General features: G+C 38.4%; 1 protein-coding gene across 4 annotated transcripts in view; it reads left to right on the forward strand.

Annotated features, from left to right (window-relative positions):
• LOC116917220 (caskin-1) overlaps window positions 1-22,480 on the forward strand; it is a 56,024-nt gene that overhangs the window by 56 nt on the left and 33,488 nt on the right. Inside the window, exons 2-4 of one of the 4 annotated variants that reach the window (XM_032922611.2) lie at window positions 69-138; window positions 10,782-11,004; window positions 17,245-17,338. In XM_032922611.2, the coding sequence (XP_032778502.1) occupies window positions 10,897-11,004; window positions 17,245-17,338 (202 nt within the window). In that variant the 5' untranslated portion in view covers window positions 69-138; window positions 10,782-10,896. Of the gene's footprint in view, window positions 1-68; window positions 139-5,335; window positions 5,611-6,111; window positions 6,131-10,781; window positions 11,005-17,244; window positions 17,339-20,199; window positions 20,208-22,480 lie in introns of those variants that run through there. The other 3 variants (XM_032922610.2, XM_032922612.2, XM_032922615.2) reach the window with 3 other exon arrangements.

Genomic DNA, 22,480 nt, shown 5'->3' on the forward strand with positions numbered 1-22,480 from the left:
GTGATGGCCGAGTGAATATTTTTGTGAAAAAAAATTAGCATATCTTTTATTTAATTTTATTTTTTAAGGAAAAAGTATTGGCTTATGTGATTCAGTGTTTCACAATGGCGGATTGCACAGGAAATGGCAACCTTCAAGGTAAGTGCATTTTTAAAAATCTTAAAAGCGTAGTTTTTAACGATAAGTTACGCAACACGGAACTAGGTCCCTATTTTTAGTAATTCCCGGTGTATTGTCTTTTTGGTGGGTGGCTGCGCAATCTCGTTTGTTTATTATGATTATAGCGCACCACATTCCTCTTTTTTAGAACAAAAAAAGGTGTTTGCCTCGGGTTGTTTGAATTCCCAGTGTTTTCGTTTGCTTCTTTGAGCAAACATTACGACGGGCTATAATATACAATCGGAGGTGAAGACAGGACATTTTTGGAAAAACACAATGTCTTACAAGATGGAATCTAGTCAGCGTTTTTTTTTACTTAGCTAATTTATTATTATTATTTTTTTTATCCTCCATTTTCGTGTTGTGAATCAAAATGAGTTGTGCAACCGCATCTGTTTGGGAAAGGGGACAACTTAAAAAAATATGGAATAAGGAGCTTAAGAATGAATAGTTTCCTGTTGGCTTTTGGCATGCCGATTTGTTTGCGATGAGCAACGCAATCACGCCCCGTCGTAAGGTCCCATCAGAGATTTTCTCTTTCCTAAGAGAATAAATGCATTTATTTTTCTTTCATTTTTCTTTTGAATAACAAAAAAAAATTAGAATTTTTTATACATCACAAGGATAGGAATGTATATTGAAGTTGCGCGTTCGTTTTCCCTTATTGGGAATGGGGTTCACGTTCCCGAAAAAAAAATAAAAGCTCGCGCCTTTTTTTTTTCTCTCTGTCGGATGAGTTCGTCGTTCGTTTCGTGTCACGTCCAAGGCGGTGGTGGTATGTTGACTTTTCATTTCAATTCTCGCCTTCTCTTTATAGCTATCTCCTTTCTCTCCTGCCCGCCCTTTGTTGTTTGGCTTCTTATCTTGACGGGGCAGGGGAGGTTTGTTCACATTTTCGTCTTGAAATGCATTTAAACCTGTCCGCACCGGAACGTGTAGCTTCTAGGACGATTGTATAGATAACATAATATTCCATACTGGACAAATAGGAGTTTATAGAGTGAAAGACGCCAGAACACATTAACAGCTAGGCTGGGCAAACGCGTGGACGCCCAGGAACACAGCAGCATTTTCTATTATGTTGCGTGGAACATACAACAACTATACGCCTATGGGCAAGTCTTGGTCAAGTAAACATGTTCACTTTTTTTTTTGGGGGGGGGTCGTATTTTAAGCAACAATCCCCACCTTGTTCGTCCAGGGAGGCTGCTATTGCTTTGTGTATTACTTTCTTCACACTGGGATTGTTGTTGTTATTGTTAACTTTACTAAGAGATAAATTGAAGGGGGGGGGGAGAGGTATTGTATAGTTGTATACGTTTTTTGGGGGACCCAAAAAAGGACTGATGGTTTTGGCCGGACAGACACCGCCCAGCCATAATCATTGGGTGACGACGTGCCTGTCAAGCTAGATTTTATTTTTATTTTTCGAGGGTGACAGGTATGTCAGTCCTGTCTATTCGAAATATCAAGTAGGAAAATCTAAAGATTTCGGTTTGATTACTATTGATTTTATGGTGGGACGAAAAGGAGAAATCTGGAATCGAAATCTCGAATTGGTAATTGTAGATCATTAGACCATTTCTTTTCTTTCAAACTTGATTTGATTTGACTGGTGATTAGCCATTTAAGGTGTTTCAGATGATGTGGCCAGAGAAAAGGGAAACGAAGGGAATGCCGAGACATTAGTTCACGATCACGAAGTGCTAAAAGTGTGGACGCATAAAATTGTACAACACGGACACCTCATTGAATTTTTGTTTTGACTTTTAAATTGTTTAGATGCGTTGCCAAGTCTTTTGGAAACAATAGCGATTCTTTTTTGTCATTTTTTTTTCTTGTTTTTTTATTGCTGCGACGACGCGCAAAATCTTTTTTGAAAGGCAATAATGGGAAGCTAGCGCGTGATATTTCTCCGTCTTTTTTTTTTAAAGGCTGCCGTAACGCACCCAGTTTTTAAATTAAAACCTAATAATAATATTTTGACGTGAAAAAGAGAGAAAGTAGGAAACTTGATACCCTTCGTTTGTAACGTTGTTTGCTTTAGTGCGCGTTCAGAAGCTCCATATACAAATAGTTGAACTCTCCCCCCCCCCTTTTTTTTGTTTTACATCCCAACGTTTTTTTTATTTTTTCCCGATTGAACATGCAAGGAAATAGAAATCTAGAAATACCAGACTTTTCAAGCGTCGCTAGAATGAAAGAAAAAAAACTTGTGCTATACTTGATAAGCTAAAATTCAAATACGACGCTCTGGCCGTCACATTTCCTCTAACACTATACATACGGACAGCCTACGTCTATAGTGTACATAAAGCCAGTATTTCAAAGATATATATCTATGTTTGTTACTTGTCTTGTATTTATATACCACCCGGACCGGCAAAAGCCACTTGAGATAGATATTACGACAAGAAATCACACAAGGGCACAAGAGGGCACTTCAAGGACTACTATGAAGTCGATCTCTCTCTCTCTCTCTCGTTCTTCCTTAAAAAAATAAGAACTCATGTATCTTAGTCATTTTGAACTTAAACAAAAAAAAAAACTCGACTTTCAACTTTTCCTTCGTTTTACTTGTATTTACCTCCAAATGCTGTAGGTATTTTATTTTTCAATTGTTTATTAGGGAATTGTGGAAATTGAGCTTGAAATTGAGAACGACGCACACATAATCGAATTTCGAATAAGCTCGGTTAATTTTTTTTTCGAGTTATCCAAATAGTTTTTCGGTCTGGCAATAATAATCTAACGGGGACGAAAGAAAGTGATCAATTCAATCAGCATTTTTCTTATTCCCTCCAGTTTTCATGAAGTTGATTGATTGCAGGTAGAAATTGTCTAGATATTGTGCGCACCAAAAAGAAAAAAATTATAAAGAGGGGAACCGGCTTTAGTGTTCTCGCTCAAAGGGCAGTTCAATTCATTATTTTTCTTTCTTTCTTTATATACTTTGATTTATTTCCTTCGGAGCCGTGAGCAAAGAACTTGACCATTTACCAAAACTGCAGCGCCACCAAGCGCAACATTGAATACATTTTCGGGAAAAAAAAACAACAACAAACGCTGCACACAATAAGGGGGAAAAAAATGAACCAAGGCTAAAGGCATCACCTGATGGAAGAGGTCGTGGCATTCGTGCTACATGTTGCTGCATTTATTTATTTTTTTTTCTCCCTCTGTGTATAGCGTTCGTGTTGATCCCGTAGACGCCGCCATCTTCAGCCTAAGGGTGACGCCATTTTTTGTTTTGAATTTTAAGTCTAACTCAGAACGAAAATATTTGAACGTTCACCTGGAGCCAGGTCCGTTTGTTTGACTCGTCTTATACACACGTCTAAAATTTTTAACAGCCAATTTATGAAGATATGATTTTCATCGTGCAGGCTCTAAAAAAAATATATTTATAAACATAAGATCCACCTACCTATCGTCTTTTGTTTTGTTTTTTATTTTCTGAAGGGCAAAAAGGCTTTCCTATATCGATTTGTTGGAAGCGATTCCCATCTCTTTTTTTTTTGCTGCTCTTTTCAATGCGATGGGCGTATCATCGGTGAATATATTTCGTTTTATTTCGATGCTGATTGAACGATCCGACGCATGACGTATATCACGTCCGGCAGCAGCCGCGGCCATCAATCCACGCAACAATCCAATCACGCTCGCTTCTATATCGTCGTTAAGTCGTTTTTCTTTTACAAGAGCGGTAGCTCCGATCGACCAGACCCCCCCTTTTTTTTTAAATACAAATATAAATCGTCTTCTTGAGATTCTCATCTTAATTAAGACTCCCACAAGAGACTGGAATTATTAGTAGCTGTTCTCAAAGTGTAGAAAGTAAATGAATGTCGATATTGTTTCGATGTTAAGCGACGACAGCTAAAAAGAAAAGTTTTTAAGACACGTGCAACTTTCATTAGATGCTAAATTATTCCTAGCCCGGGTAGCTTTTTCCCACTCATCCGTGTCTGTCTTACTTAATTGAAACGAACGATAGAACGGGGACTATATCTATAGGACAAACTTCTTTTTTTATTTTTTGCTCTCAGTATTTCTCCCTATGAACATGAAAAATTGGACAAGGTACCGGTAGTTTCCGACATCACCCTCATCGCAAACATTGTACTGAATCAATCGATCCGTCCCGTACTTTGTGCCAGACCCAGTTGAAATTGCTACGTGTATGTTTTCGAATTTACATAACGTCAGGAGGGGGACCATGCGGGGCAAAATGATCGCACATGCATCGATTTTTCTAACGTGTTTTGTCAGCCAATCAAGAAAAGAAAAATGCTGGACAAAAGGAACAAACGAGGTGTGTATGCGCAGGCATCCGGCTTTTACCGGATCGTGATCCATGGCCAACTTGTTGCCTTTTCATTGTTTTTTGTTTTTCCTTTCGCCCAAAACTTTTTCTTTTGTTTTTGTGCGTTTCTGGTCCATTTAGATTATATATACGCCCGCTTTTTCTTTTTTTATCTTTGCCTCCATTGTGCGTGTAGAAGAAGGCAAGTTGATGACGTGGGAAAAAAAAAGTTTTCTGGGCGTCCGATGATGAGCCGGGCGGAGGTCACGGCCGTCAAGTGCGCGTCGTCGCGCCATCACCAACAGTCTCCGGGATGTATCCAGCTCGTGACCTTTTCAACCTCTCCTTTTTTTTTCATGTATTTATATTCCGTATCCCTCCGTAGCAGCCGTTCTTGTTGTTTAGTGTCTTATTTCATGTCAATTAAGCCGAGTTCGTTAATATTTCTTTAAGGAGGCGAACGAGTTGATCAAAAAAAGATGATTACCCATGCTTTTTGATCAGGACATATCTGTAACGCATTCAAGTGGAACTTTTCGTGATTATCTTTTACACGCAACAGAATTTTTACACAAAAAAAAGATATTTTTTTTTTCTTGACAGAATTGAAGGGATGCTGTTTAGGAAGACGACCACCTGGATCGAAATGACCGCCATTCCTATGCAAATTTTTTTTTTTATTTTTTTTTCTGTCGTTGATTTTGTATTTGATATCGAGCAAACATGTCATTGAAAATGTTGACTGTTGGAAAAAAAAGGGAAGTGAGACAAAATTCAATTGAAAATAGTAGCAAAAGAAAAATGGGGGGAGCCCTAGCGGCAACTCTGCCACTCTGTGTCAGACTGTGTATGCCTGAAGGTGCATGGCATTGGCCAGTTGCCTTTCTGCCGTCGAGACCGAGTGCACATGTTTGTCAGCGGAGCGTCGAACGAAAGAAACTAGAAATAACACACCTACGTGTGATTTCTAATGTTTGGTTTTTGTTGTGCCCGTGTTTTTTATTTGCCATTGTGTTGTCAAAAGTGCGTTTTGAACTTGTGGATTTTGAATTAGCACGACTCTCACACTCTAGTGTTGCAAACGAGTGGACTATATGTTTGCGTTGTGTTTGAACTACTGAAGTAGCGGCCGCATTTGTTGAAAGGTAAGCATGAAATCAGAATAGTGTTTGTTGTTGTTTTATTTTAAAAATAAAACAGAGAACATAAAGATTACTTGCTCCGTGACGACAACCTCGTGATCGACCATTTTTCTAGAGGGAAACTTGTCCATTTTCGTTCTGCTTCTTTTGTCTTTTCTAGTCAAGGTCACTTCAATCTTGTTTGTTCTTTTTCCAGCCGTTGTATTATAGGCTAGCAAAAGGGGTGTCGAGTTACGTTTCAATCTCACGAAATGCAAAGAAGAAAAAATAAGCAGCCATTCAAGTTTTCTCTCCACGATCGCCGTTTTTGGGATACTTGGCAACCTGCTCTTCGTTAGGCCCGTTTGATTTATTTTTCCCTCCAGTGTCGCTTTGACCTTCTCGGTCATATAGACTTTTCGACTATACGATCATCGATTAACGATTCCCTTTTTTTTCTTCTTCTTATACGCGACGATGACGAAGAACCCGCGCCTTTCACGAGAATATTCTTTCTCGGACAAAAGCTCCTACAACTAGTCAGGTGTGTAGACTTTCATCTCATCTAACATTCAGACCGTGTTTTCATTATAAGAAATGGGCTAGTATACTCGAAGAGTCTCTTTTGCTTTTTATTTTTTTACAAGATTGGCCAATCGAGTTTTTTTATTTTATTTTGTCCTTATTTTGTTTTGATTGGAATGCTGGCGCGTGTGTGTCCCCACCGGTTGAAAGCCTCGATAACAGCTCATCAAAAGCTTTAAACCAGTAAGACGAATCCGTAGAAACAGGAAGAACAAGTAGATTTTTTTTTTCTTTTTGATAATATTCAATTTGGGAATAGGAAAGTAAAATCTGCCATGGTGGTGGTGGGAGGGGGGCAATAAGAAATATCGTGTCATTAACATGGAACTCCATCCCCCTAGTGGGATGCATCGCAGAAAGAATCGTTTTATAAGAAGCTTAAGATTTTATTTTTTACTGTTTCCCACAAGACTATCTTGATTCCCCTTTTTCTTTTATTCCCACCTTTTGTTTTGTACTGTCTTTTTTTTTGGGTGGGGGGAGGAGCAGGAAAGAGGGGAGATAAGTAGCGGAAGATTTAAAATCGACAAAAAGGTCAGGTACCGTACTGTTAACACACCTTTAACCTTTCCCGGGGAGGATATTCTTCTGCACACCTGTAAATGAAAGACATTTTTCCAGCTTTTAGTTACCTAATTTCTTTCATTTTTAAAACATACCTGTCTATAAAACCTGTCGTTCGACGGTTATAGAATGGCATTTAAAAAATGAGAAAACGTTTAAAAAAGGAAAAATATCATTAAATAAAAACAAAACTTTGTGTTTTTCTCTGATTGCAATGAGCCAAATTAAAAAAAAAATAAATTAATTAATTTTATCCATGTTGATAATAACAAATTTCAAACGCAAAAAAGTCCTTGCGCACTTTCGACAATTTCCAAACTTGTTTTCTACTTTGTTTTGTTCCTTAACGATCATTTGTGACACAACAAGGATTAGCGTGAGCCACTCGAGCGTGTCACTTCGATGGGATCACGCGCTTAAGTAATGAGCAATCGAGTTGTGTTCTTTCTCAGCTTACTAATGTTCAACAAAATCTTTTGCATTTGTTGTTGAAGGTCTTTCTTTTTTTGGCTTACGATTAATCAGCTTTGCAATTTTTTGAAACCCAACAATGCATAATGCAGTAGCTTACCGGCTGCCCTTGTGTGTATCTCTTGTAGAATAACTCACCTGGCGCATTTGGTGTGCATCCGTTTTTGCTGAAGGTGGGAAATCTGCATAACGGAGTGCGTAACATTTGTGTCTATTTAAGTGAGACGAAAAGGTATACCCGTATATACCGCAGGGTGTTGCGAACACATTGTCTATTTCACCGACCTGCTTTATTCGTAAAAGAATGATGACGTAACCGGATGAGCAATTTTTTTATTTATTCTTTACCGCTAGCTGTTCCGTGGGAGAAAAAAAATAATTTGAATAATCAATCTTTTTTGTCTTGTTATCCTTTCTTGAATTGGTTGTTTTTATTTCTCTGTCCACGGGGTTTCGTATACTCTGCGTGTAATGACGAGAGGTCGTCCATCTGTTTGGCTCATTAATCCATCGGAATCGATGGCGCTCCGTGAACAATAGGCATGAACCGTCGAAAATCTCTGAAAACATTTTCTTAGAATAATTTCCTCATCAGTTCTTCCAGTACAATTCTTTTTTTTTTTCCTTCAAATTTTATATGCAAAGAACGTAATAAATTCCGGCAACTGAATAAGAAAGCCAACACGTAAAATGAGATGAATTCTAAAAGATGACGCACCATTGCCCCCTCCAACCGACTGTTTACCATTGCAAATGAAATTTCAATTGAGAAGGGCATTCCATTTTTTCTTCTTTCACGACAGCCAAAAACTGCTCCTTTCCTCCTTTCCTCCTTCAAATAATATTTAAAAAACAAAACAAAGAAAAAGTCGATTTATAATCAGCGTGCCCCCAGATGTTTGGCTTGCCCTATCACACGAATTCACGTCATTATTACAGACGGAAAATTTGAATCGATGAAATGAGGCACGCGGCGATTCATGTTGTTCTCGAAGGGCAATGAAATCACGATGTGGATGGCTCATTAATCAAACGTCTGTTTGCTTGCATCTTTTTCGAAATCATTTCGCTCGATCATTGTTTCTTTTTTTTCTTGTTATTGCTTAGAAATAATTGCGTCATTTCCCCCTTTTCTTTTTGTTTTCGAATTTCTTGACATTAAAAAAGAACGACTCGTTTTTCGATGGTTTTATATCCTCGTCGAAGGTCGGAAGTGTTTAGAAGGCACGGGAAAATGCTAATAGACTCTCGTTACGCAGTGTGTTATTTACTGTTTATTACCATCAGAGGGAGAGAGAGAGAGAGAGGCATAAAAAACATTCCTCTTTTCTCTTAGCTCGTAGTTTAATATTCTCTATGCACATAACATTCACAACAAAATTGAAAATAAAAACAAGAAAGTTAAAAATATATGATCCACACACAAAATGGATAATATTTTTTGTTGTTGTGTGTTTCTAACGATATTTGAATGAATTTGTCTTTGACCGACCTCGTCTGCTGTTTCATCTAAACTACATCTACTCTTATTTGTCTTTTCCCACTGCGGTTAGAGAATTAAAAAATGTTCCTTCCGTATGAGTCATAACGTCACCCCTTAAATAAAAAAATAAAAAAATTTTAGAATGATCGTGCCGCGTTGAATATAAACTAGAAACACACACACCTGGAACGCAAAAGAATCATATAAGAAACTGACGGGGATGTTTTGTTTATTTTTTTTTTAATTTATTTTCTTGCTTTGTCTGTCGTGTTTCCTTACGTACACACGTACGGCAGAAATCTAGTAGCATTCCTTTCTTTTTTTCTTGCGGGGGGTTGTTAATGTACACACAGACGGTAACGGCTCCCCGGCCAACGGGGTTTGGCTGGCCCTTGTGACGGTGACCCATCGAACGCTATATTTATATATTGGCCTTCTAACGTTTATGTAACTACGCAACAGTATAATAACTCGAGAAAAAAAATGTGTTTTTTCTTGGAAAGGGGGATTTTATTTTTGGGTTATGGACTGGTCAGTTTAGTGTAAACATGCACACAGAAACATTTACATTCCCCCCCTGTTTTTAAAGAGAATAAGTGGAACTCGAACTGTGCGCAGTCGTAAACATTTTTTTTTTTTTTTTTTGCGTTTCATTTTTGGGAAATGCGTTCCGGTTGTCGTCAAACGTTTATCTGATTTCTCCATTTTCTCTCTCTGAGTGTGTGTTATATAAATATATTTTAAAACAGGGTTGTGATCTATCGAGCATTTTTGTACAACGACAGCAAAGGTCTAAAAGTAACAAAGAGAAATTCCTTTTTTTTTTCTTCTTTACGTTTTGCGGTTTGAAAGGGAGAGAAGAAAAAAACACATCCGGGTTTAAAAAGAATATTCTTTTCAGTCACGGCGTTGTTAGACAAATTGTTTCGGATTAACATTTCGCCGCCCAGGTGAAAATGTGCCAAGAGGACACACACACACAAAACATGCTGTTCTATTCGCTCAACTTCGAGCTGACCATGAACAAGTTATCTTTTTTTCTCCCAGTGACAAAAGAAAACTTTTCTTTCAACCAAAAAAAAAAAGTTTCCCCATTTTATAATTGTGTTGGACTCGACGACTGCGAGGAAATGGGTGGAGTCTATTTTACCCAGGTAGCAGCGCTTTAGCGGTATCCGCTAGAGCGGAAGTTGAAGCGGGCAATCCTTGACCAAAGTACACACACGCACACACCCTCGTGAATTGAGTTGAAACATTCAAGCGTCCGTGAAATCTCAGCGCAATCACGAAACTTGGAAATTTCAGCTAAAATTGCGCAACATCCTTAAAAAAATGTAAATGGAATTGCTTAAGTGTTATTGGCTTAGATATTGAACAGGGCGTCGGCTCCTGTTAGGGTCTCCTCCCTTGAACCGTTCAATTCGACGCCCTTTATCAAATAGGGTCTAATAATTTTATTACTTTTTCTTTTTTTTTTGCAATAAAAAGGAAATTTCATTTTCATAATCCTAAAAACAAAAAATATATTTTATTTTTATTGTAAACAAAAAAGTGCCGCGTGCTCGGGAATTTTCTCTTTCGGAATCTCTTCTACGGGAAAAGAAAAAGCACGTAACGGTCCAGCAGTTTATCTGACCGCTGTATAATAGACGGAGCGCTTCTCCATCGTTTTTTGTTTTTTTTTCGAGAAATATGCTGCTGAATAAATATCAGGTAGAGAGGGCGTAGCAAATGGCAGCGTTGCGGCTTTCTCATAAATTACAGCTCAATATTCTTTTTCTACGGTCTCTGCTTATAGCTCTTACGTTCCGCGTAAGGGAAGACGACTCGATAGATGCTGTAGGGAGAAATGCGTGTATGGTACAAGTCCTAATGATCCTTCCATATGCCTATAGAAAGGCCCCTTGGGATTATTATTCCAGGCGGTCTGGGGTTCTCACGGTGTGCATAAGTAAAATCATTTGAAAAAGAAAAGATATTCTTTCTTTTTTTTTCTTCTCTTCTTCTTTGTTACCTAATGATATAATACGTCATTAGTAAAATAGTGTAATACTATAATACTAAATATTTTTCTTTCTTTTTCGTGTTCCAGGAGGTGACCCGAAATTCAAGGTATTTCCGCTGGCCATCCGCTGAAATTTTGCGCAACGTGACACTCGAAGGCATCTGTCATCATCACGTTAGCGAACCCTTGAGCAGAAAGAAGAATGCCTTCACGGTTCCTGACCCTTTGGTCGATGCTGGCCAAGCCCAGTCACCAGTCAACTGGCAATACCAAGAAAAAGAATAAGAAAGACACTTCAACATCACAACAGGTAAGCTGTTGGCGTGTGTTTTGACCATTTCTTTCCTATAAGAGAACTTCTTTTTTTTTCTCTCTTTAAAAAGAAGACTGTCATATGAATTCAGATAAGGACGCACAAAATCTTGTCCATTAAAAAAAAAAAAAAACATATTTTTGGTGTTGTTTGCGGACGTGAATTTTTTTCCCTGGCGGGATGTTTCCTTGAAGTCCGTTCGTCTTTTTTTCTTCTTCTTTTCTTTCACGTCCTTCGAAAACACTCAATCGTGCGCATCGTCCCGTGTCCGATTGTTTGGAACTGCCTAAACAGGGACCGGCAAAAAAAAAAAACAATCACAAGTCGGTGTCTATTCTACTTTTATTTTTTTTTATTTTTTCCTTTGTCGTTCGTTTTTTTTTTTTGGGAAAGTTTTCCATTTGTGTTGAGACGCGAGATTAAGTTGACCGTGTATGCGATACGGCCACTTGCATAGTGCCTTTGTCTAATGGCCATATGTTTGACTATCTCATTTTACGTTTCTAGTTGTGCAAAATAAATGGCTCCTCTTTTTTTTGTCTGTTTCTCGAATGGCCAGTTCTATAACAAAGGTGAATAGAACTGTGTTTGTTAGGCATTTTGAATGTTCTCAGACTCGAATGTCTGTTCATTTGCTGAATTGTAAATGAAAAATGTAGGACACTTTGTTTTTCTGGCCAAAGGGTCTAACCGGTTTGGCGTTTCGGCTATAAGGTTTTTGAATTTGTATTTGTGTCTAGTCTCTACAGAAAAGAATGTCGAGAAATTCTTTTGCCAGTCGGAACAAAATCGGCGGGAAAGTTTATTTTTCGGGACCATCACAAAAAGACCTTCGTTTTTGCTGATTATGGGAACAACTCGGACCGTACAACATGCAAACATTTTCAGAGTTATGTAGAGAACGGCTATTGCAACGGGCAGAGGAAAGTCTTAAACATATTTTCTTGTTTAAAAAAAAAAGCGTGGCATTTTTTGTTTTTATTGTGTAGAATGGGGTCTCGTAAAAGTTAAACGAAAAGCGTTTCGATGACGACACACGTCGCTACTATTCTCACACCTGCGTTCTCAAAATGAAATGCAAATCCATAAATTGGATTGCTGTCATAAGTAATTTACGATTACACACAATCGCGATACGTCCCTACAAATATTTCCAGCTCATATTATATTTTTTCAGATTTTTTTTCTATTTTTGGTGGGAAGATGGGCCAGCCTCACCTTCTTCATAACACATTAGCTCCCCCCGCTTTTTTTTCTTGTTGTTGTTGCGTAAATTGGTTCATTGTTCCCTTGTAATTATATCGTTCCGCTTCTTCTATTAAAAATTTTTTTTTTTAGGGAAAGGTCTACTTTTTTCTGTTTCAGTTCATGGGTGTTCCCTTTCGGGATAAGTTAAAACATGTGTGGAATGAACGCCGACATTATGAGCGACTTTCTCTTTAAAATTTTTATTTTATTTTTTTTAAGCAAAAAATGTCGGACTTTGTGAATGCCATTTGCCCTTCAGGTAACAATAGCTGCGATCAGAAACGTAAATCAGAGAGAGAAAAAAAACTATAAAAAGATGATGGGAGTCGTCTGAAGACATTGATGAAAGACACATTTATAGCATTTAACTGCTGGATAGTATCCATCCCTTTTTTTTTTTTTTAAATATGAATGTAGGCCCTTGAGCATCTCCTAATATCTTATTCCATCTGTTTCTTTGTTGTTGTTGTTGAAACAACCGAAATGCTGTTGATGCGATTCGTATAGGGCGGGGTAATCTTGTTACGTGATCTACGAGGTTGTTTTTATCAAAGGAATAGTGATATATAAAAAAAATAGTGGCTGAATGTAACACGCCGATACACAGAGAAATGAATTGGAGAAGTTGAACGCGTGACGGCTATGACGGGCGTGGCTTCCATCCCGAAAGATTTCCAATTTTTTTCTCAGTGTGATTTGAAATTGTCGAAATTGCGTTGGAGATGAAAGAAAACAAGGAAAGAAGATTGGGGTGGCTATGTTTTTGGAAAATGCTTATTCACAAGAGGGAATCGGAAGGGCGTGGCCCTCGACGGCAGGAGGGGTTCAAACGAGCCATGAAAATGGTCTATAACGTCGACGTGTGAACGGGGAAAAAACAATCAAAAAGGGATTCGTTTGATTATTGGGTTTGCGGTCTCGGGTAGTAGATTATCGATCACACGCGGTGGGAAATGATTTAGAACAAGGTAATAGTTAAGTGTCGTGTTTCAATGCAAATCATTATTAATAAGCGGCGAAAATATACTAAGGGGATGCTTAAATAACAATCTGTCATCTTTCATTGCGTTAAAGAAAAACACAAATTTATTTGATTATATGGGGAAGGGGAGGAGACTTTAGTTATACGTGTTATTTGATACCGTCTCTTTTCTTTTGGCGGTCAGCGTTCACGCGGTTCCACTTTTACCGCGAATTCATTCGGCTGGAAATAAAGGCCACAACCATCCATCAGAATAGTTTCTCTTTCGTCAGAAAAACAAGGTGAATGTAAAAAAATAAAAGTTTGATCTTTTCTTCAAATCATTTCGAAAATTCGATTCGAAATAAAAAAGAGAATTTGATGAACAAGTTAAAAAAAAAAAAAAAAAAGAAAGAAGAAGAAATGATTTACCGCATTTTACAAAACTCGCGGCATTGATGGATGTTGGGGTTTTACCGATGTCTTGAAATATCAAAAATCTTGTTGGAGTTTTCGGGATGAAATCCAACAACACGATGATGAATTGAATTTTATTGCCTTTAGAGACAAGACTTTGCTGGCTTGATTGGTTTGCATACTTTTGATGCCATGAAGAGCTGCTGACACGGGTGGGGGGGTTGTATGAATCGGTTAACAAAAGCAACCGCCATTGCTCTTTGATATGATTGAACACACTTCAACAAGTCTCCGTGGAACGTGGGAGAATAATAAAAAAAAAAAAAGAAAGAAAGGGTCGAAATGAAAAAAAAATAACTAAAAATTCTTGGTAAGTTGGCACTAGGGAAAATTTATTCTCGCATAGTAACGGTAAAAATATGGAAATTCAATTGACGATTAGAACGTACGGCATGTCGCTTGTGAAAAAAAAAATGTCGATGTTGGCCCTAATATGAAGGGAATCATTGAAGGCGGGGCTTCACTACGTGATTGACGTCATACCTATTGGAATGCCGCTAGCGTAATAGAAACTAGATACATCATGTACGATTGCGCTATATTAATAGACTGCATAATAAATAGTTGAAGAAGGACACACACACGCACTCAAATTGGGGTGAGACAGAGAAAGTACCGTACTAGACATCCACCTTCTCTATTATTATCATTATTCCACATTTTAAATAGACAAAAAAAAAATGTTTATTATTATTTTTTTCTGGCACCGTATAAGGGATACTCATTGTGTCATTTTTTTTCTTTGCTGTCGGCGGACTCTCGGCTTCAACTCGGCTCCCTTTTATTTTTTTACTCTCTCTCTCTCTCTCTTTTTTAACTCAAAAGCTTTGCCGACTCAAAGCCTCTCCGACGGACGCCCCACACAACAAAAGCAAGTTTTCCTTCTTCTTTCTATTCTCCCATTATTTTCACCATATTCTTATTGTTTTCTTGTTTTTTTTTTTCATTTTAAAGAACCCGCTGGAAAAAAAAAAAAAATTCCTATCGACAGGACGGGGCAAAAACTTATTGCATTTCAGGTGCGTTAGCGCGTCGTGATTCTTTCCTCACACCCTCTGTCTTCTCATCTTCTGTGTTACTTGTTTTTCTTTTCCTTCCCCCTTCTCCGCAATTCTAGAAGGATGTGCATAATAAATGATACCGGAGAACGCATAGATGAAGGGAAGAATTCCTCAAGACACGAAACATCACCCGAGGTCTCGCAGAGGGCGACACGGACCTTGTGTACGTAACACAAAAGAAAATTTGTGTGTGTGTGTGTGTCTGTTAATGCTTTATATTAAGCATAAAAGACGTTGTTTTTGCCTCACTCTTTTCCAACGAGGAAGTGAAAATTAAATGGACACACTTTTTAATTTTTTGTTGAAAAGAAATTTGAATTGAATGGAAGGAGCTGGGCATTTTAAAGACGCGAACGTTTTGGGGGCGATGGAGGTCTTTAGCTCATCGGAATAAAATGTCGCTGAAACACGGCCACGTTCTCGATTTTTTGTTGTTGAGAAATTTTAGTTTTTGCTTTTTGATTTGTAACCGGAGGGACAGTTTGTATTTATTAAATCGTTTTTTTTTTCTCTTTTCTTTTAATAGCTTTTTATGTTCTCTTTTTTTATTCGATCGTGCGAATTGAGGTCGAACCGTCATCTGCGCTGTCCAGAGAAGCTCCCCAATGATTTGTCTCGTTGTCTGTTTTAATCGCAATCAAGTCGAGTCTTCCTTTTTATTTTTTGTTCGGTTTCCCACCCGTCGCGTTGAATCTCACACCGGGTTGTCCCCTATCTTTCCCCCACCACCCCACTCTATACCAATCGTCTTCAGTGGTTTACTATGGCCAGCATTGTGCATCTTTTTCATTTTTTTTTTATGTCCTCATGAAGTTTTTTTTTTTTTTTCTTTTCTTTTCTTTTCCTTCTCGGTTACGTTTGTTATACCTGGCCCTCGCCATATAACCGCGGGAGGAATTCTCCTTTTGTAATTGGGAATTCGCGCCGGGCGTTACGCTGAGCCATCGTCCACAAACACAAACTATTTCATGCATTTTTTTTTTAAATATATTATTCCAATGCCGACTCGGTTGTATTTTATTGGTCGTTTTTTATATATATATATATATACATATATTTCTTTTGGATTTTGTGACTTAATGATGTGCTGCCATCTAGCGGTGGAATAGCTCCTATTTACTTTTTTTTAAAGTCTAAATGGAACGAGCGGATCATAAAAGTAAGTTGCGCACAAAATGACAACCGGTGGGCGACAAAAAGGGAATGTAGGCCGTTTGAAGTTGATGAATGTTTGATGTTATTCGGCTCGTAATTAAATTTTTTTTTTCTACACGCGACTTTATGAACTAGAAAGAGAGACACACGCACGCACACGTATTTTCACTCTGTCACGCAAGAATGGACAGCAGTCAAACCTTTCTTTTCATCAAATGACTTTCCCTCTAATTTCTTTTTTGCTGATGAAAATAGAAAAATATTAAATTCGGCTTAGAAGATAAATTAACTGTTAATATTACCATTCTCAAATGCTGTTGTGCAGCTTGACCGCTTTATATCACCTTAGAAGTGAATAGCATTGAATAAAAACCTATACCATCCCGGAGCTATAAACGATGTGATGTTCATTCGTTTGTTCCTCCGCGCAATAATAAGCTTTAAAAGAAAATTATTTTTAGACTTGCGGAGGATTAAAAGCTGACGAGTCACGATTTTTTTTTTATCTCTCTCTTTCTTTTCTTTAACGTAAAGTTCACACGTGAACGCGATTGGGGGTTGGTAATAATAAAAAAAAAAATCCTTGATATGTGTGCACACACGGATGTACAGTATATGTATATAGACGCCTGAACACACAATAAAGAGGATGAAAATGTACACGGATAGACAGGCCATGGTCGGCCATTGAACTGACATCTCAATTTCATCGTTTTTTATACATACAGTAAACATACTTTATTTATGTGTTTATACTTGTATCGCTGCTGGACTGCTATAGACTCTCCTCCTTAGGGTAGCCTTTCCATCGACATTTGAGTTGAACTGATTATAATAAATAAATATATTATACCGGTTTGGAAATGCGCAACGTCTCCATTCAGACCGCTGCTCTATAACTGTAAAATAAATTAAAAATTGTTTTATGAAATGAATCAGAGAACCAAAACAAAGAAATGGTTTACATGGTTGGCCGTTGGTTTCATTCACAACTTCTTTGAAACAACTAGCCCTAGTTTTCTCTGTGAACAAATAACGACTTTTATTGTGGTTGATGTGGTACGTGGCTCCTGCCAATAAATACGAGCAGTAAAGGGATGCGTGTGCCTTTTTTGATGATGGAAAACTGATTATAAATTCTAATGGACTCCGTGATAGCCGATATATTTATATTATGCTAGGGGATACACATATCCATTGTTTTGTTTCTTTCTGGCTTGGTTTACCTTTTTTTATTACCACCGGGAGTTTCTTTTATTATTTTTATTAGTTTATTATTTGTTTTTCTCGTGTTATTTTTTATTCATTTTTCTTTTTCTGATTTTTAAATTACAGGTTCACTACCGACCGGGCTTTATGCCGGTCATTCCGATCTATGGCGAAGATATTACAACCACCAGTGGCAGCACCAGAAGCGTCCGCGATGAAGGTAAACAAAAAATTACAGCTTTCTTTCTGAATATGGATTCTTTGTTGTTGTTGTTGTTGTTGTTATTTGTTATTTGTTACAGCGTCGTTATCAGTTCTCTTTAAATGATCTATTTCCTTCGGTCGATTGAATTCATATTCACGCCGCTAGATGGCACAATGTGTCACGCCCTTCTTTATTTTTCTTTCTGAATTTCGCCCGACACATTCCGAGTCTGTTGTGCAGCTCAATCTTCCCTGTTTGTTGTTGTTGCGTTGTCCACACAAAGCTTCCCGAGCTCTTTTGGCTCGGCTTTTGCCGCTGTTAAGCAATTGTAGTGATGAGGAACATTCCCCCCCTATCCGTTGGCTGTGCTTGTTTTTCTTACGTGGTGCGGTCTATTGGCTTACCAACGGCTGGGGAAAAAAAGGGGAGCGGATGTCACTTTGCTACTAAGCGAAGGTAAAAATCGCCGTCGTCATCGTGCGGAGGAAGGAACTTAGAAGAAGAAAAAACACACACATAAACATAAAAACACATCGAGTTAAAAAAGACGACGGGGTCGAAAGTTGCAGTAGAAATGCAGACGAGAAAGAAAGAGAGAAAAAAAAAAGGAAAAAAAGAGCAGCGGGAGCCAGCTGTGAGAGGAGAACTGTATGCCATGGCGTCTGTTTGTTAATTTATGAAGACGAGTCAGTGAGACAGCCACGTACAAACAAAAGGAGGAGGCAAAAAAAACGAAGACTTCCTTTTTTAGACGAGTTAGCAAAGGCACGTGCCCTTCTTTTTCCCTTCTCATAGCAGAGTTGTGTATATTATATACCCCCCCTCCTGCGCTCCGTTTCACCATTTAAGCTGCTATTCTACACTCCGAAATCTAAGCCGGAAAGTCTTTCCGCTTTATTTCTTTAAACGTCTTTCACGTCCTAGCGCTTCTTCCATTTTTTTTTTTTTTAACATCATTCTTACAAAAAAAACGATTCATTTCGTCGTTTTGCTTACAAGATGATAGAACGAACAGAGTGGATAATAACTAATTATCCAGTACGCGCTCGCCCCTCGTCGACTTGCTCATAGTCCAATTAGGTTGGCAACGATGATCACATAAAGCTTTAATCTTCTTGTGTGTGTTTCCATCGAGCTCAGAACTGACTGCACAGTCAGAGGATTTTCAAATCAATGATCCATTTTCCTAATTCAAGTTTGAGAAAATATTTCTCGCTCATATTCTACACGCAAGCGGACGACAAAAGAAAATTAGGGGACAGCAGCGCTCCCCCACTCCTAACGGCAGCGACGCTGTAGCCTTGCGATGATGTATGTAGGCCGAACTTGTCAGTGACAAATGCGCAGGGGCGTGGCTGTGGCCAAAGGCAATCGAGCGAAATGGACCCCGAGTATATTTTTATATATCCCCCCCATCTAGTATTTTCTTTTTCTTTTATTGTTTCCGCGGTCTGGAGTCCGTGTGAAACAAACAATTTTTTGCTTTTAAAAATTGGTTTTTTGTTTCAAATAACCGCGCCAAATTTGAAACATCCAGCTAAGAATAAAGTACACAAGTCATTTATCGATCTGCGCACTTCTTTCTTTAGACACGATCGATAACATTGGCGTGAAAGAAGAAAAAAAAAATACCTTCTCCCGAGCCCAAGTCGTGAAACATCACAAGGCTTCTTATTACATACGTCTAGAGGCTTCTCTTTAAGCAGCTAAAGAAACAAAAAGTTGACGACTCGTGCACTTTTTCTCCGTGACCAGATATTATTCTGTGGTCTCTACACCGTGACGTAAAAAAGGCCTCACACCTCCTCCCCCCTATTCGTTGTCATTATCATTAGGAACGACTGCGATGCCCTCTTCCATCATGTGTAATGTTCTCGCGCTATCATCTCATAAATACTCGCAACGATTTGTACACGCGCGCACATATAAACAAACTATAGGAACAACTTTGTTTTGCCTTTCGTTCCCTTGCGTCCGGGACTAATGCTTTATATGAGTCACATCCCCCTTGTCGGCCGCGTGAATAATTTAGTACCAAAATGATTTCCCTTAAATCTTAAGACCCCAAAACCCGGATGTGACGTCATCATCCAGTGAAAATATCTTTTCTTTTCTTTTCTTTTTTTCCTTAATGGACACGACAGTTGAAATGATCAACGAGGATTATTGGCATTGTGAATGAATGTATGCAAATGATGTCGATTTCTTCTATTGTGTTTGATATGCCAGTAAAACGTTGACCCATGTCTTTGCTGTAGCTAACAAAGAAGAAGAAAAAAAAAAAAGGGTGGGGAATGAATAAAAAAAAAAGCTAAAGTCGAGTACATTAAAAGGACGTAAGAGAGCTACTGGCGCTGTTACACTGTGCGACGCATTTAACCGAGGAGATTATGTGTTCTCTCGATCGTCGCCCGTTTTTGTGTATCGCACAGGCTTGTTGCAATCGGCTGCGAATAAACGTACAGATAGGGAAGAGGATGAAAGAAGAATGAGAAAAACAGGAGGGGGAGATGGTTGAGATGATAAAAGAGCTATGACTAGCGAGAGGGGAGACTGCGCGACGTCGACGACGCCGCCGTCGCCTGCAGTAACCATGGTGTATAACCAATCTCTCCCCCCTCTGTATTCATCAGTCGCCCAGCAGAGTCCAGCAACGCCAAAAGCTTGTTCCAGTTTCTCTCTTTTTCCTTCCCTTTTTTTTTTTTTTTGAAAAAAGAAAAAACACACATTTGCGACGTATTTAATTCTTAGTTGGCTTCGTTCTACCTTCCTTTTTGTGGATACAACTTGCTCAGTTCAAACCAGTGACATTTCAATTATCGTTTGGAGGGACGCGATATCGGCAGAATTGGGAGACTGTCACCATTCATTGCACGCAGAAAAGGTGAGCGCATATTCATTTCAAAAGGTGGCGTGTTGGTTTTCAATTGATGGACGTCGGATGATGTAAAACGTGACGAATAAAAACGTTGCTGTTTTAATGCGTGAGTGTGTGTGCCCCAATCCGGTGTAGGGCGCATGTAACACCGTGAGCGAAACAATTCAACTTAGGAGAGACCACACGCGCATTTATTATCCGCTGCACGCAAACGGCGCCAGTAGTTTTTTTTTGTTGTTTTGTTTCACGTTGTCTATTGTATATAAACGACCCGTTTTCCTTCCTTTTCGATGCTCACTCACGTTTTAATTTTTCGGGGATTTTTCTTATAGGACGTTGTTATATTTTTCAAAATTTTTCTTTTTTTTTTGTTGTTGTCTTGATTGCGAAATGAAAAGCTAGACAATCAACGAGACTAATAAGGATTTATATATTTATGAGGAATTTGATAGAGAAGTCACGCGGTTCTATTTCCTTTTCTCGATTTGTGTTATTTAAAATTCTCATTTGATACATTTCTTGCTGTTGTTTTCGTGTTTGGCCTCTGCTTAGCGTCTGCCAGTAGGCGTCTGTTTTTCTGATTTGATAAGATTTTCTTTCTGAATAAACAGACCAGACGCCGCCACTTTTAGTAAATCAATAATCTGAATTTTTCTTTGCGCTCCTCATTTGTTCCGCCTTGGGCCTGGAATTGGAAAAGAAGTCTTTCAAGGCTGCCTTTTATCTTCCAAAATCTAAATAATAATAATAATAATAATAATAATATTTAAAAAGGTTCATCTTTCACAAAATTGTTGACCACTTTTATAAATTTTATTTCATCTTTTTTGTATTGGGTCTCTAAAATTCAGTTTCAAGTCGATCTTGGTTAAACTAATTCTTCTGTCGGATTTCGAATTCCGAATGTTCGTTTCTATCTTTTGAATTCCGCTCTTCTTTTTTTTTCTTCTTTTGATTGAACATCCCAACGGACATGTAGTCCCCCCGATTGCCCAACATTCTTGTTAGTTTTCCTCTGTTCCGTTGTTACATTTTTGCGACATTGTAACACAGATGGGACATGTTCCAAACAACAAATCTTTCTTGTGCTTATCCACCGTTCCGCCATTTCTCTAAAAAAAATATTATTTCACTTTTTTTTCTGGCGTACGCTGATGTGGCAACATTTCCCTCATCTCTTTGAAATGTTTCGCGAAAAAAAGAAAAAAGAGAGGAGGGCATGTGTGATTATTTCTCTCTCCACTCATCAATAGCTTCTCTTTTGCTTTCCTCATCCGCTTTTTTTTTTTTACATGAATCTTTTCCTATAGTGGTCTGGGATTGAGAGAACCCCATGTTCTATCCACCCAGTTCTTTTGTTGTTGACGAACCGATCGATGGCGGGCCTCCGAGTCTCTCTCTCTCTCTTTATAAATGTATATTATATCTAAGGCTATATAACAGCAGAGTGCTACAACTAAAGGGAAAGGCCAGGAAATCTATACGTATCAAAGAATAGAGAAATATGTGTTAGATCTACACAGAGTACTACTACTAGATTTAGAAAGGAAGCACACACACACACACACAAAATAAAAGAGGGGGGTCCCGATCGATCCGGATATAAAGCTTTTTTTTTTTTCTCCTGTCCTTTTCGATCCAGCACGATTTTATTTTTACTTCTTTATTACGTTGGGGCCGAGGGATTGTCAGCTTTACAGGGAGGGGAGCTACTCTTGTGTTTTCACTTCAGAATTTTGAGGCGATCGCGCAACCGTGGATTAAACGAAACCCGGAAAAAAAGGGGATAGACAATGTTTGAGGTATTTGTGTACGTCAGATTAGATGGTCTTTCATCTATTCAGTTGACATGGCCATGTTACCTATTCGTTTTAGAATCTCGATTTTTTAAACAATCCAAACTGTGATGATGATGAATCTGGACGTTTTTCCGCGTGACTTCTTAAAACGCTGTTTGTTTTTTTTTACCAAATTCGCGCATCCATCATCATTGCGTTCATGTTTACTATATGCCCTTCTCCTTTACTTATAGTGGAAGTAACACATCAGTATACGGAAAGTCGAGGATGCAGTTGTCATTGACTAAGATACAAAGGCATCCATCATCGTCGCTCGGCCGGTTCGACTCCGGTGTGAAGGGAATCTGATCATTTTTTTCATTCCACACGACAGTAGAAAATAAGAAATTCTTCTCTTTTTTTTTTTTATGTTGATGCTGGTGGACAAAACTATTCGTCTCCCATTGCCTTCCCGATTTGTCACGCTTTGATTCGCCAACA

Source organism: Daphnia magna, linkage group LG2 (genome assembly GCF_020631705.1).
Source record: "Daphnia magna isolate NIES linkage group LG2, ASM2063170v1.1, whole genome shotgun sequence".
NCBI lineage: Eukaryota > Metazoa > Arthropoda > Branchiopoda > Diplostraca > Daphniidae > Daphnia > Daphnia magna.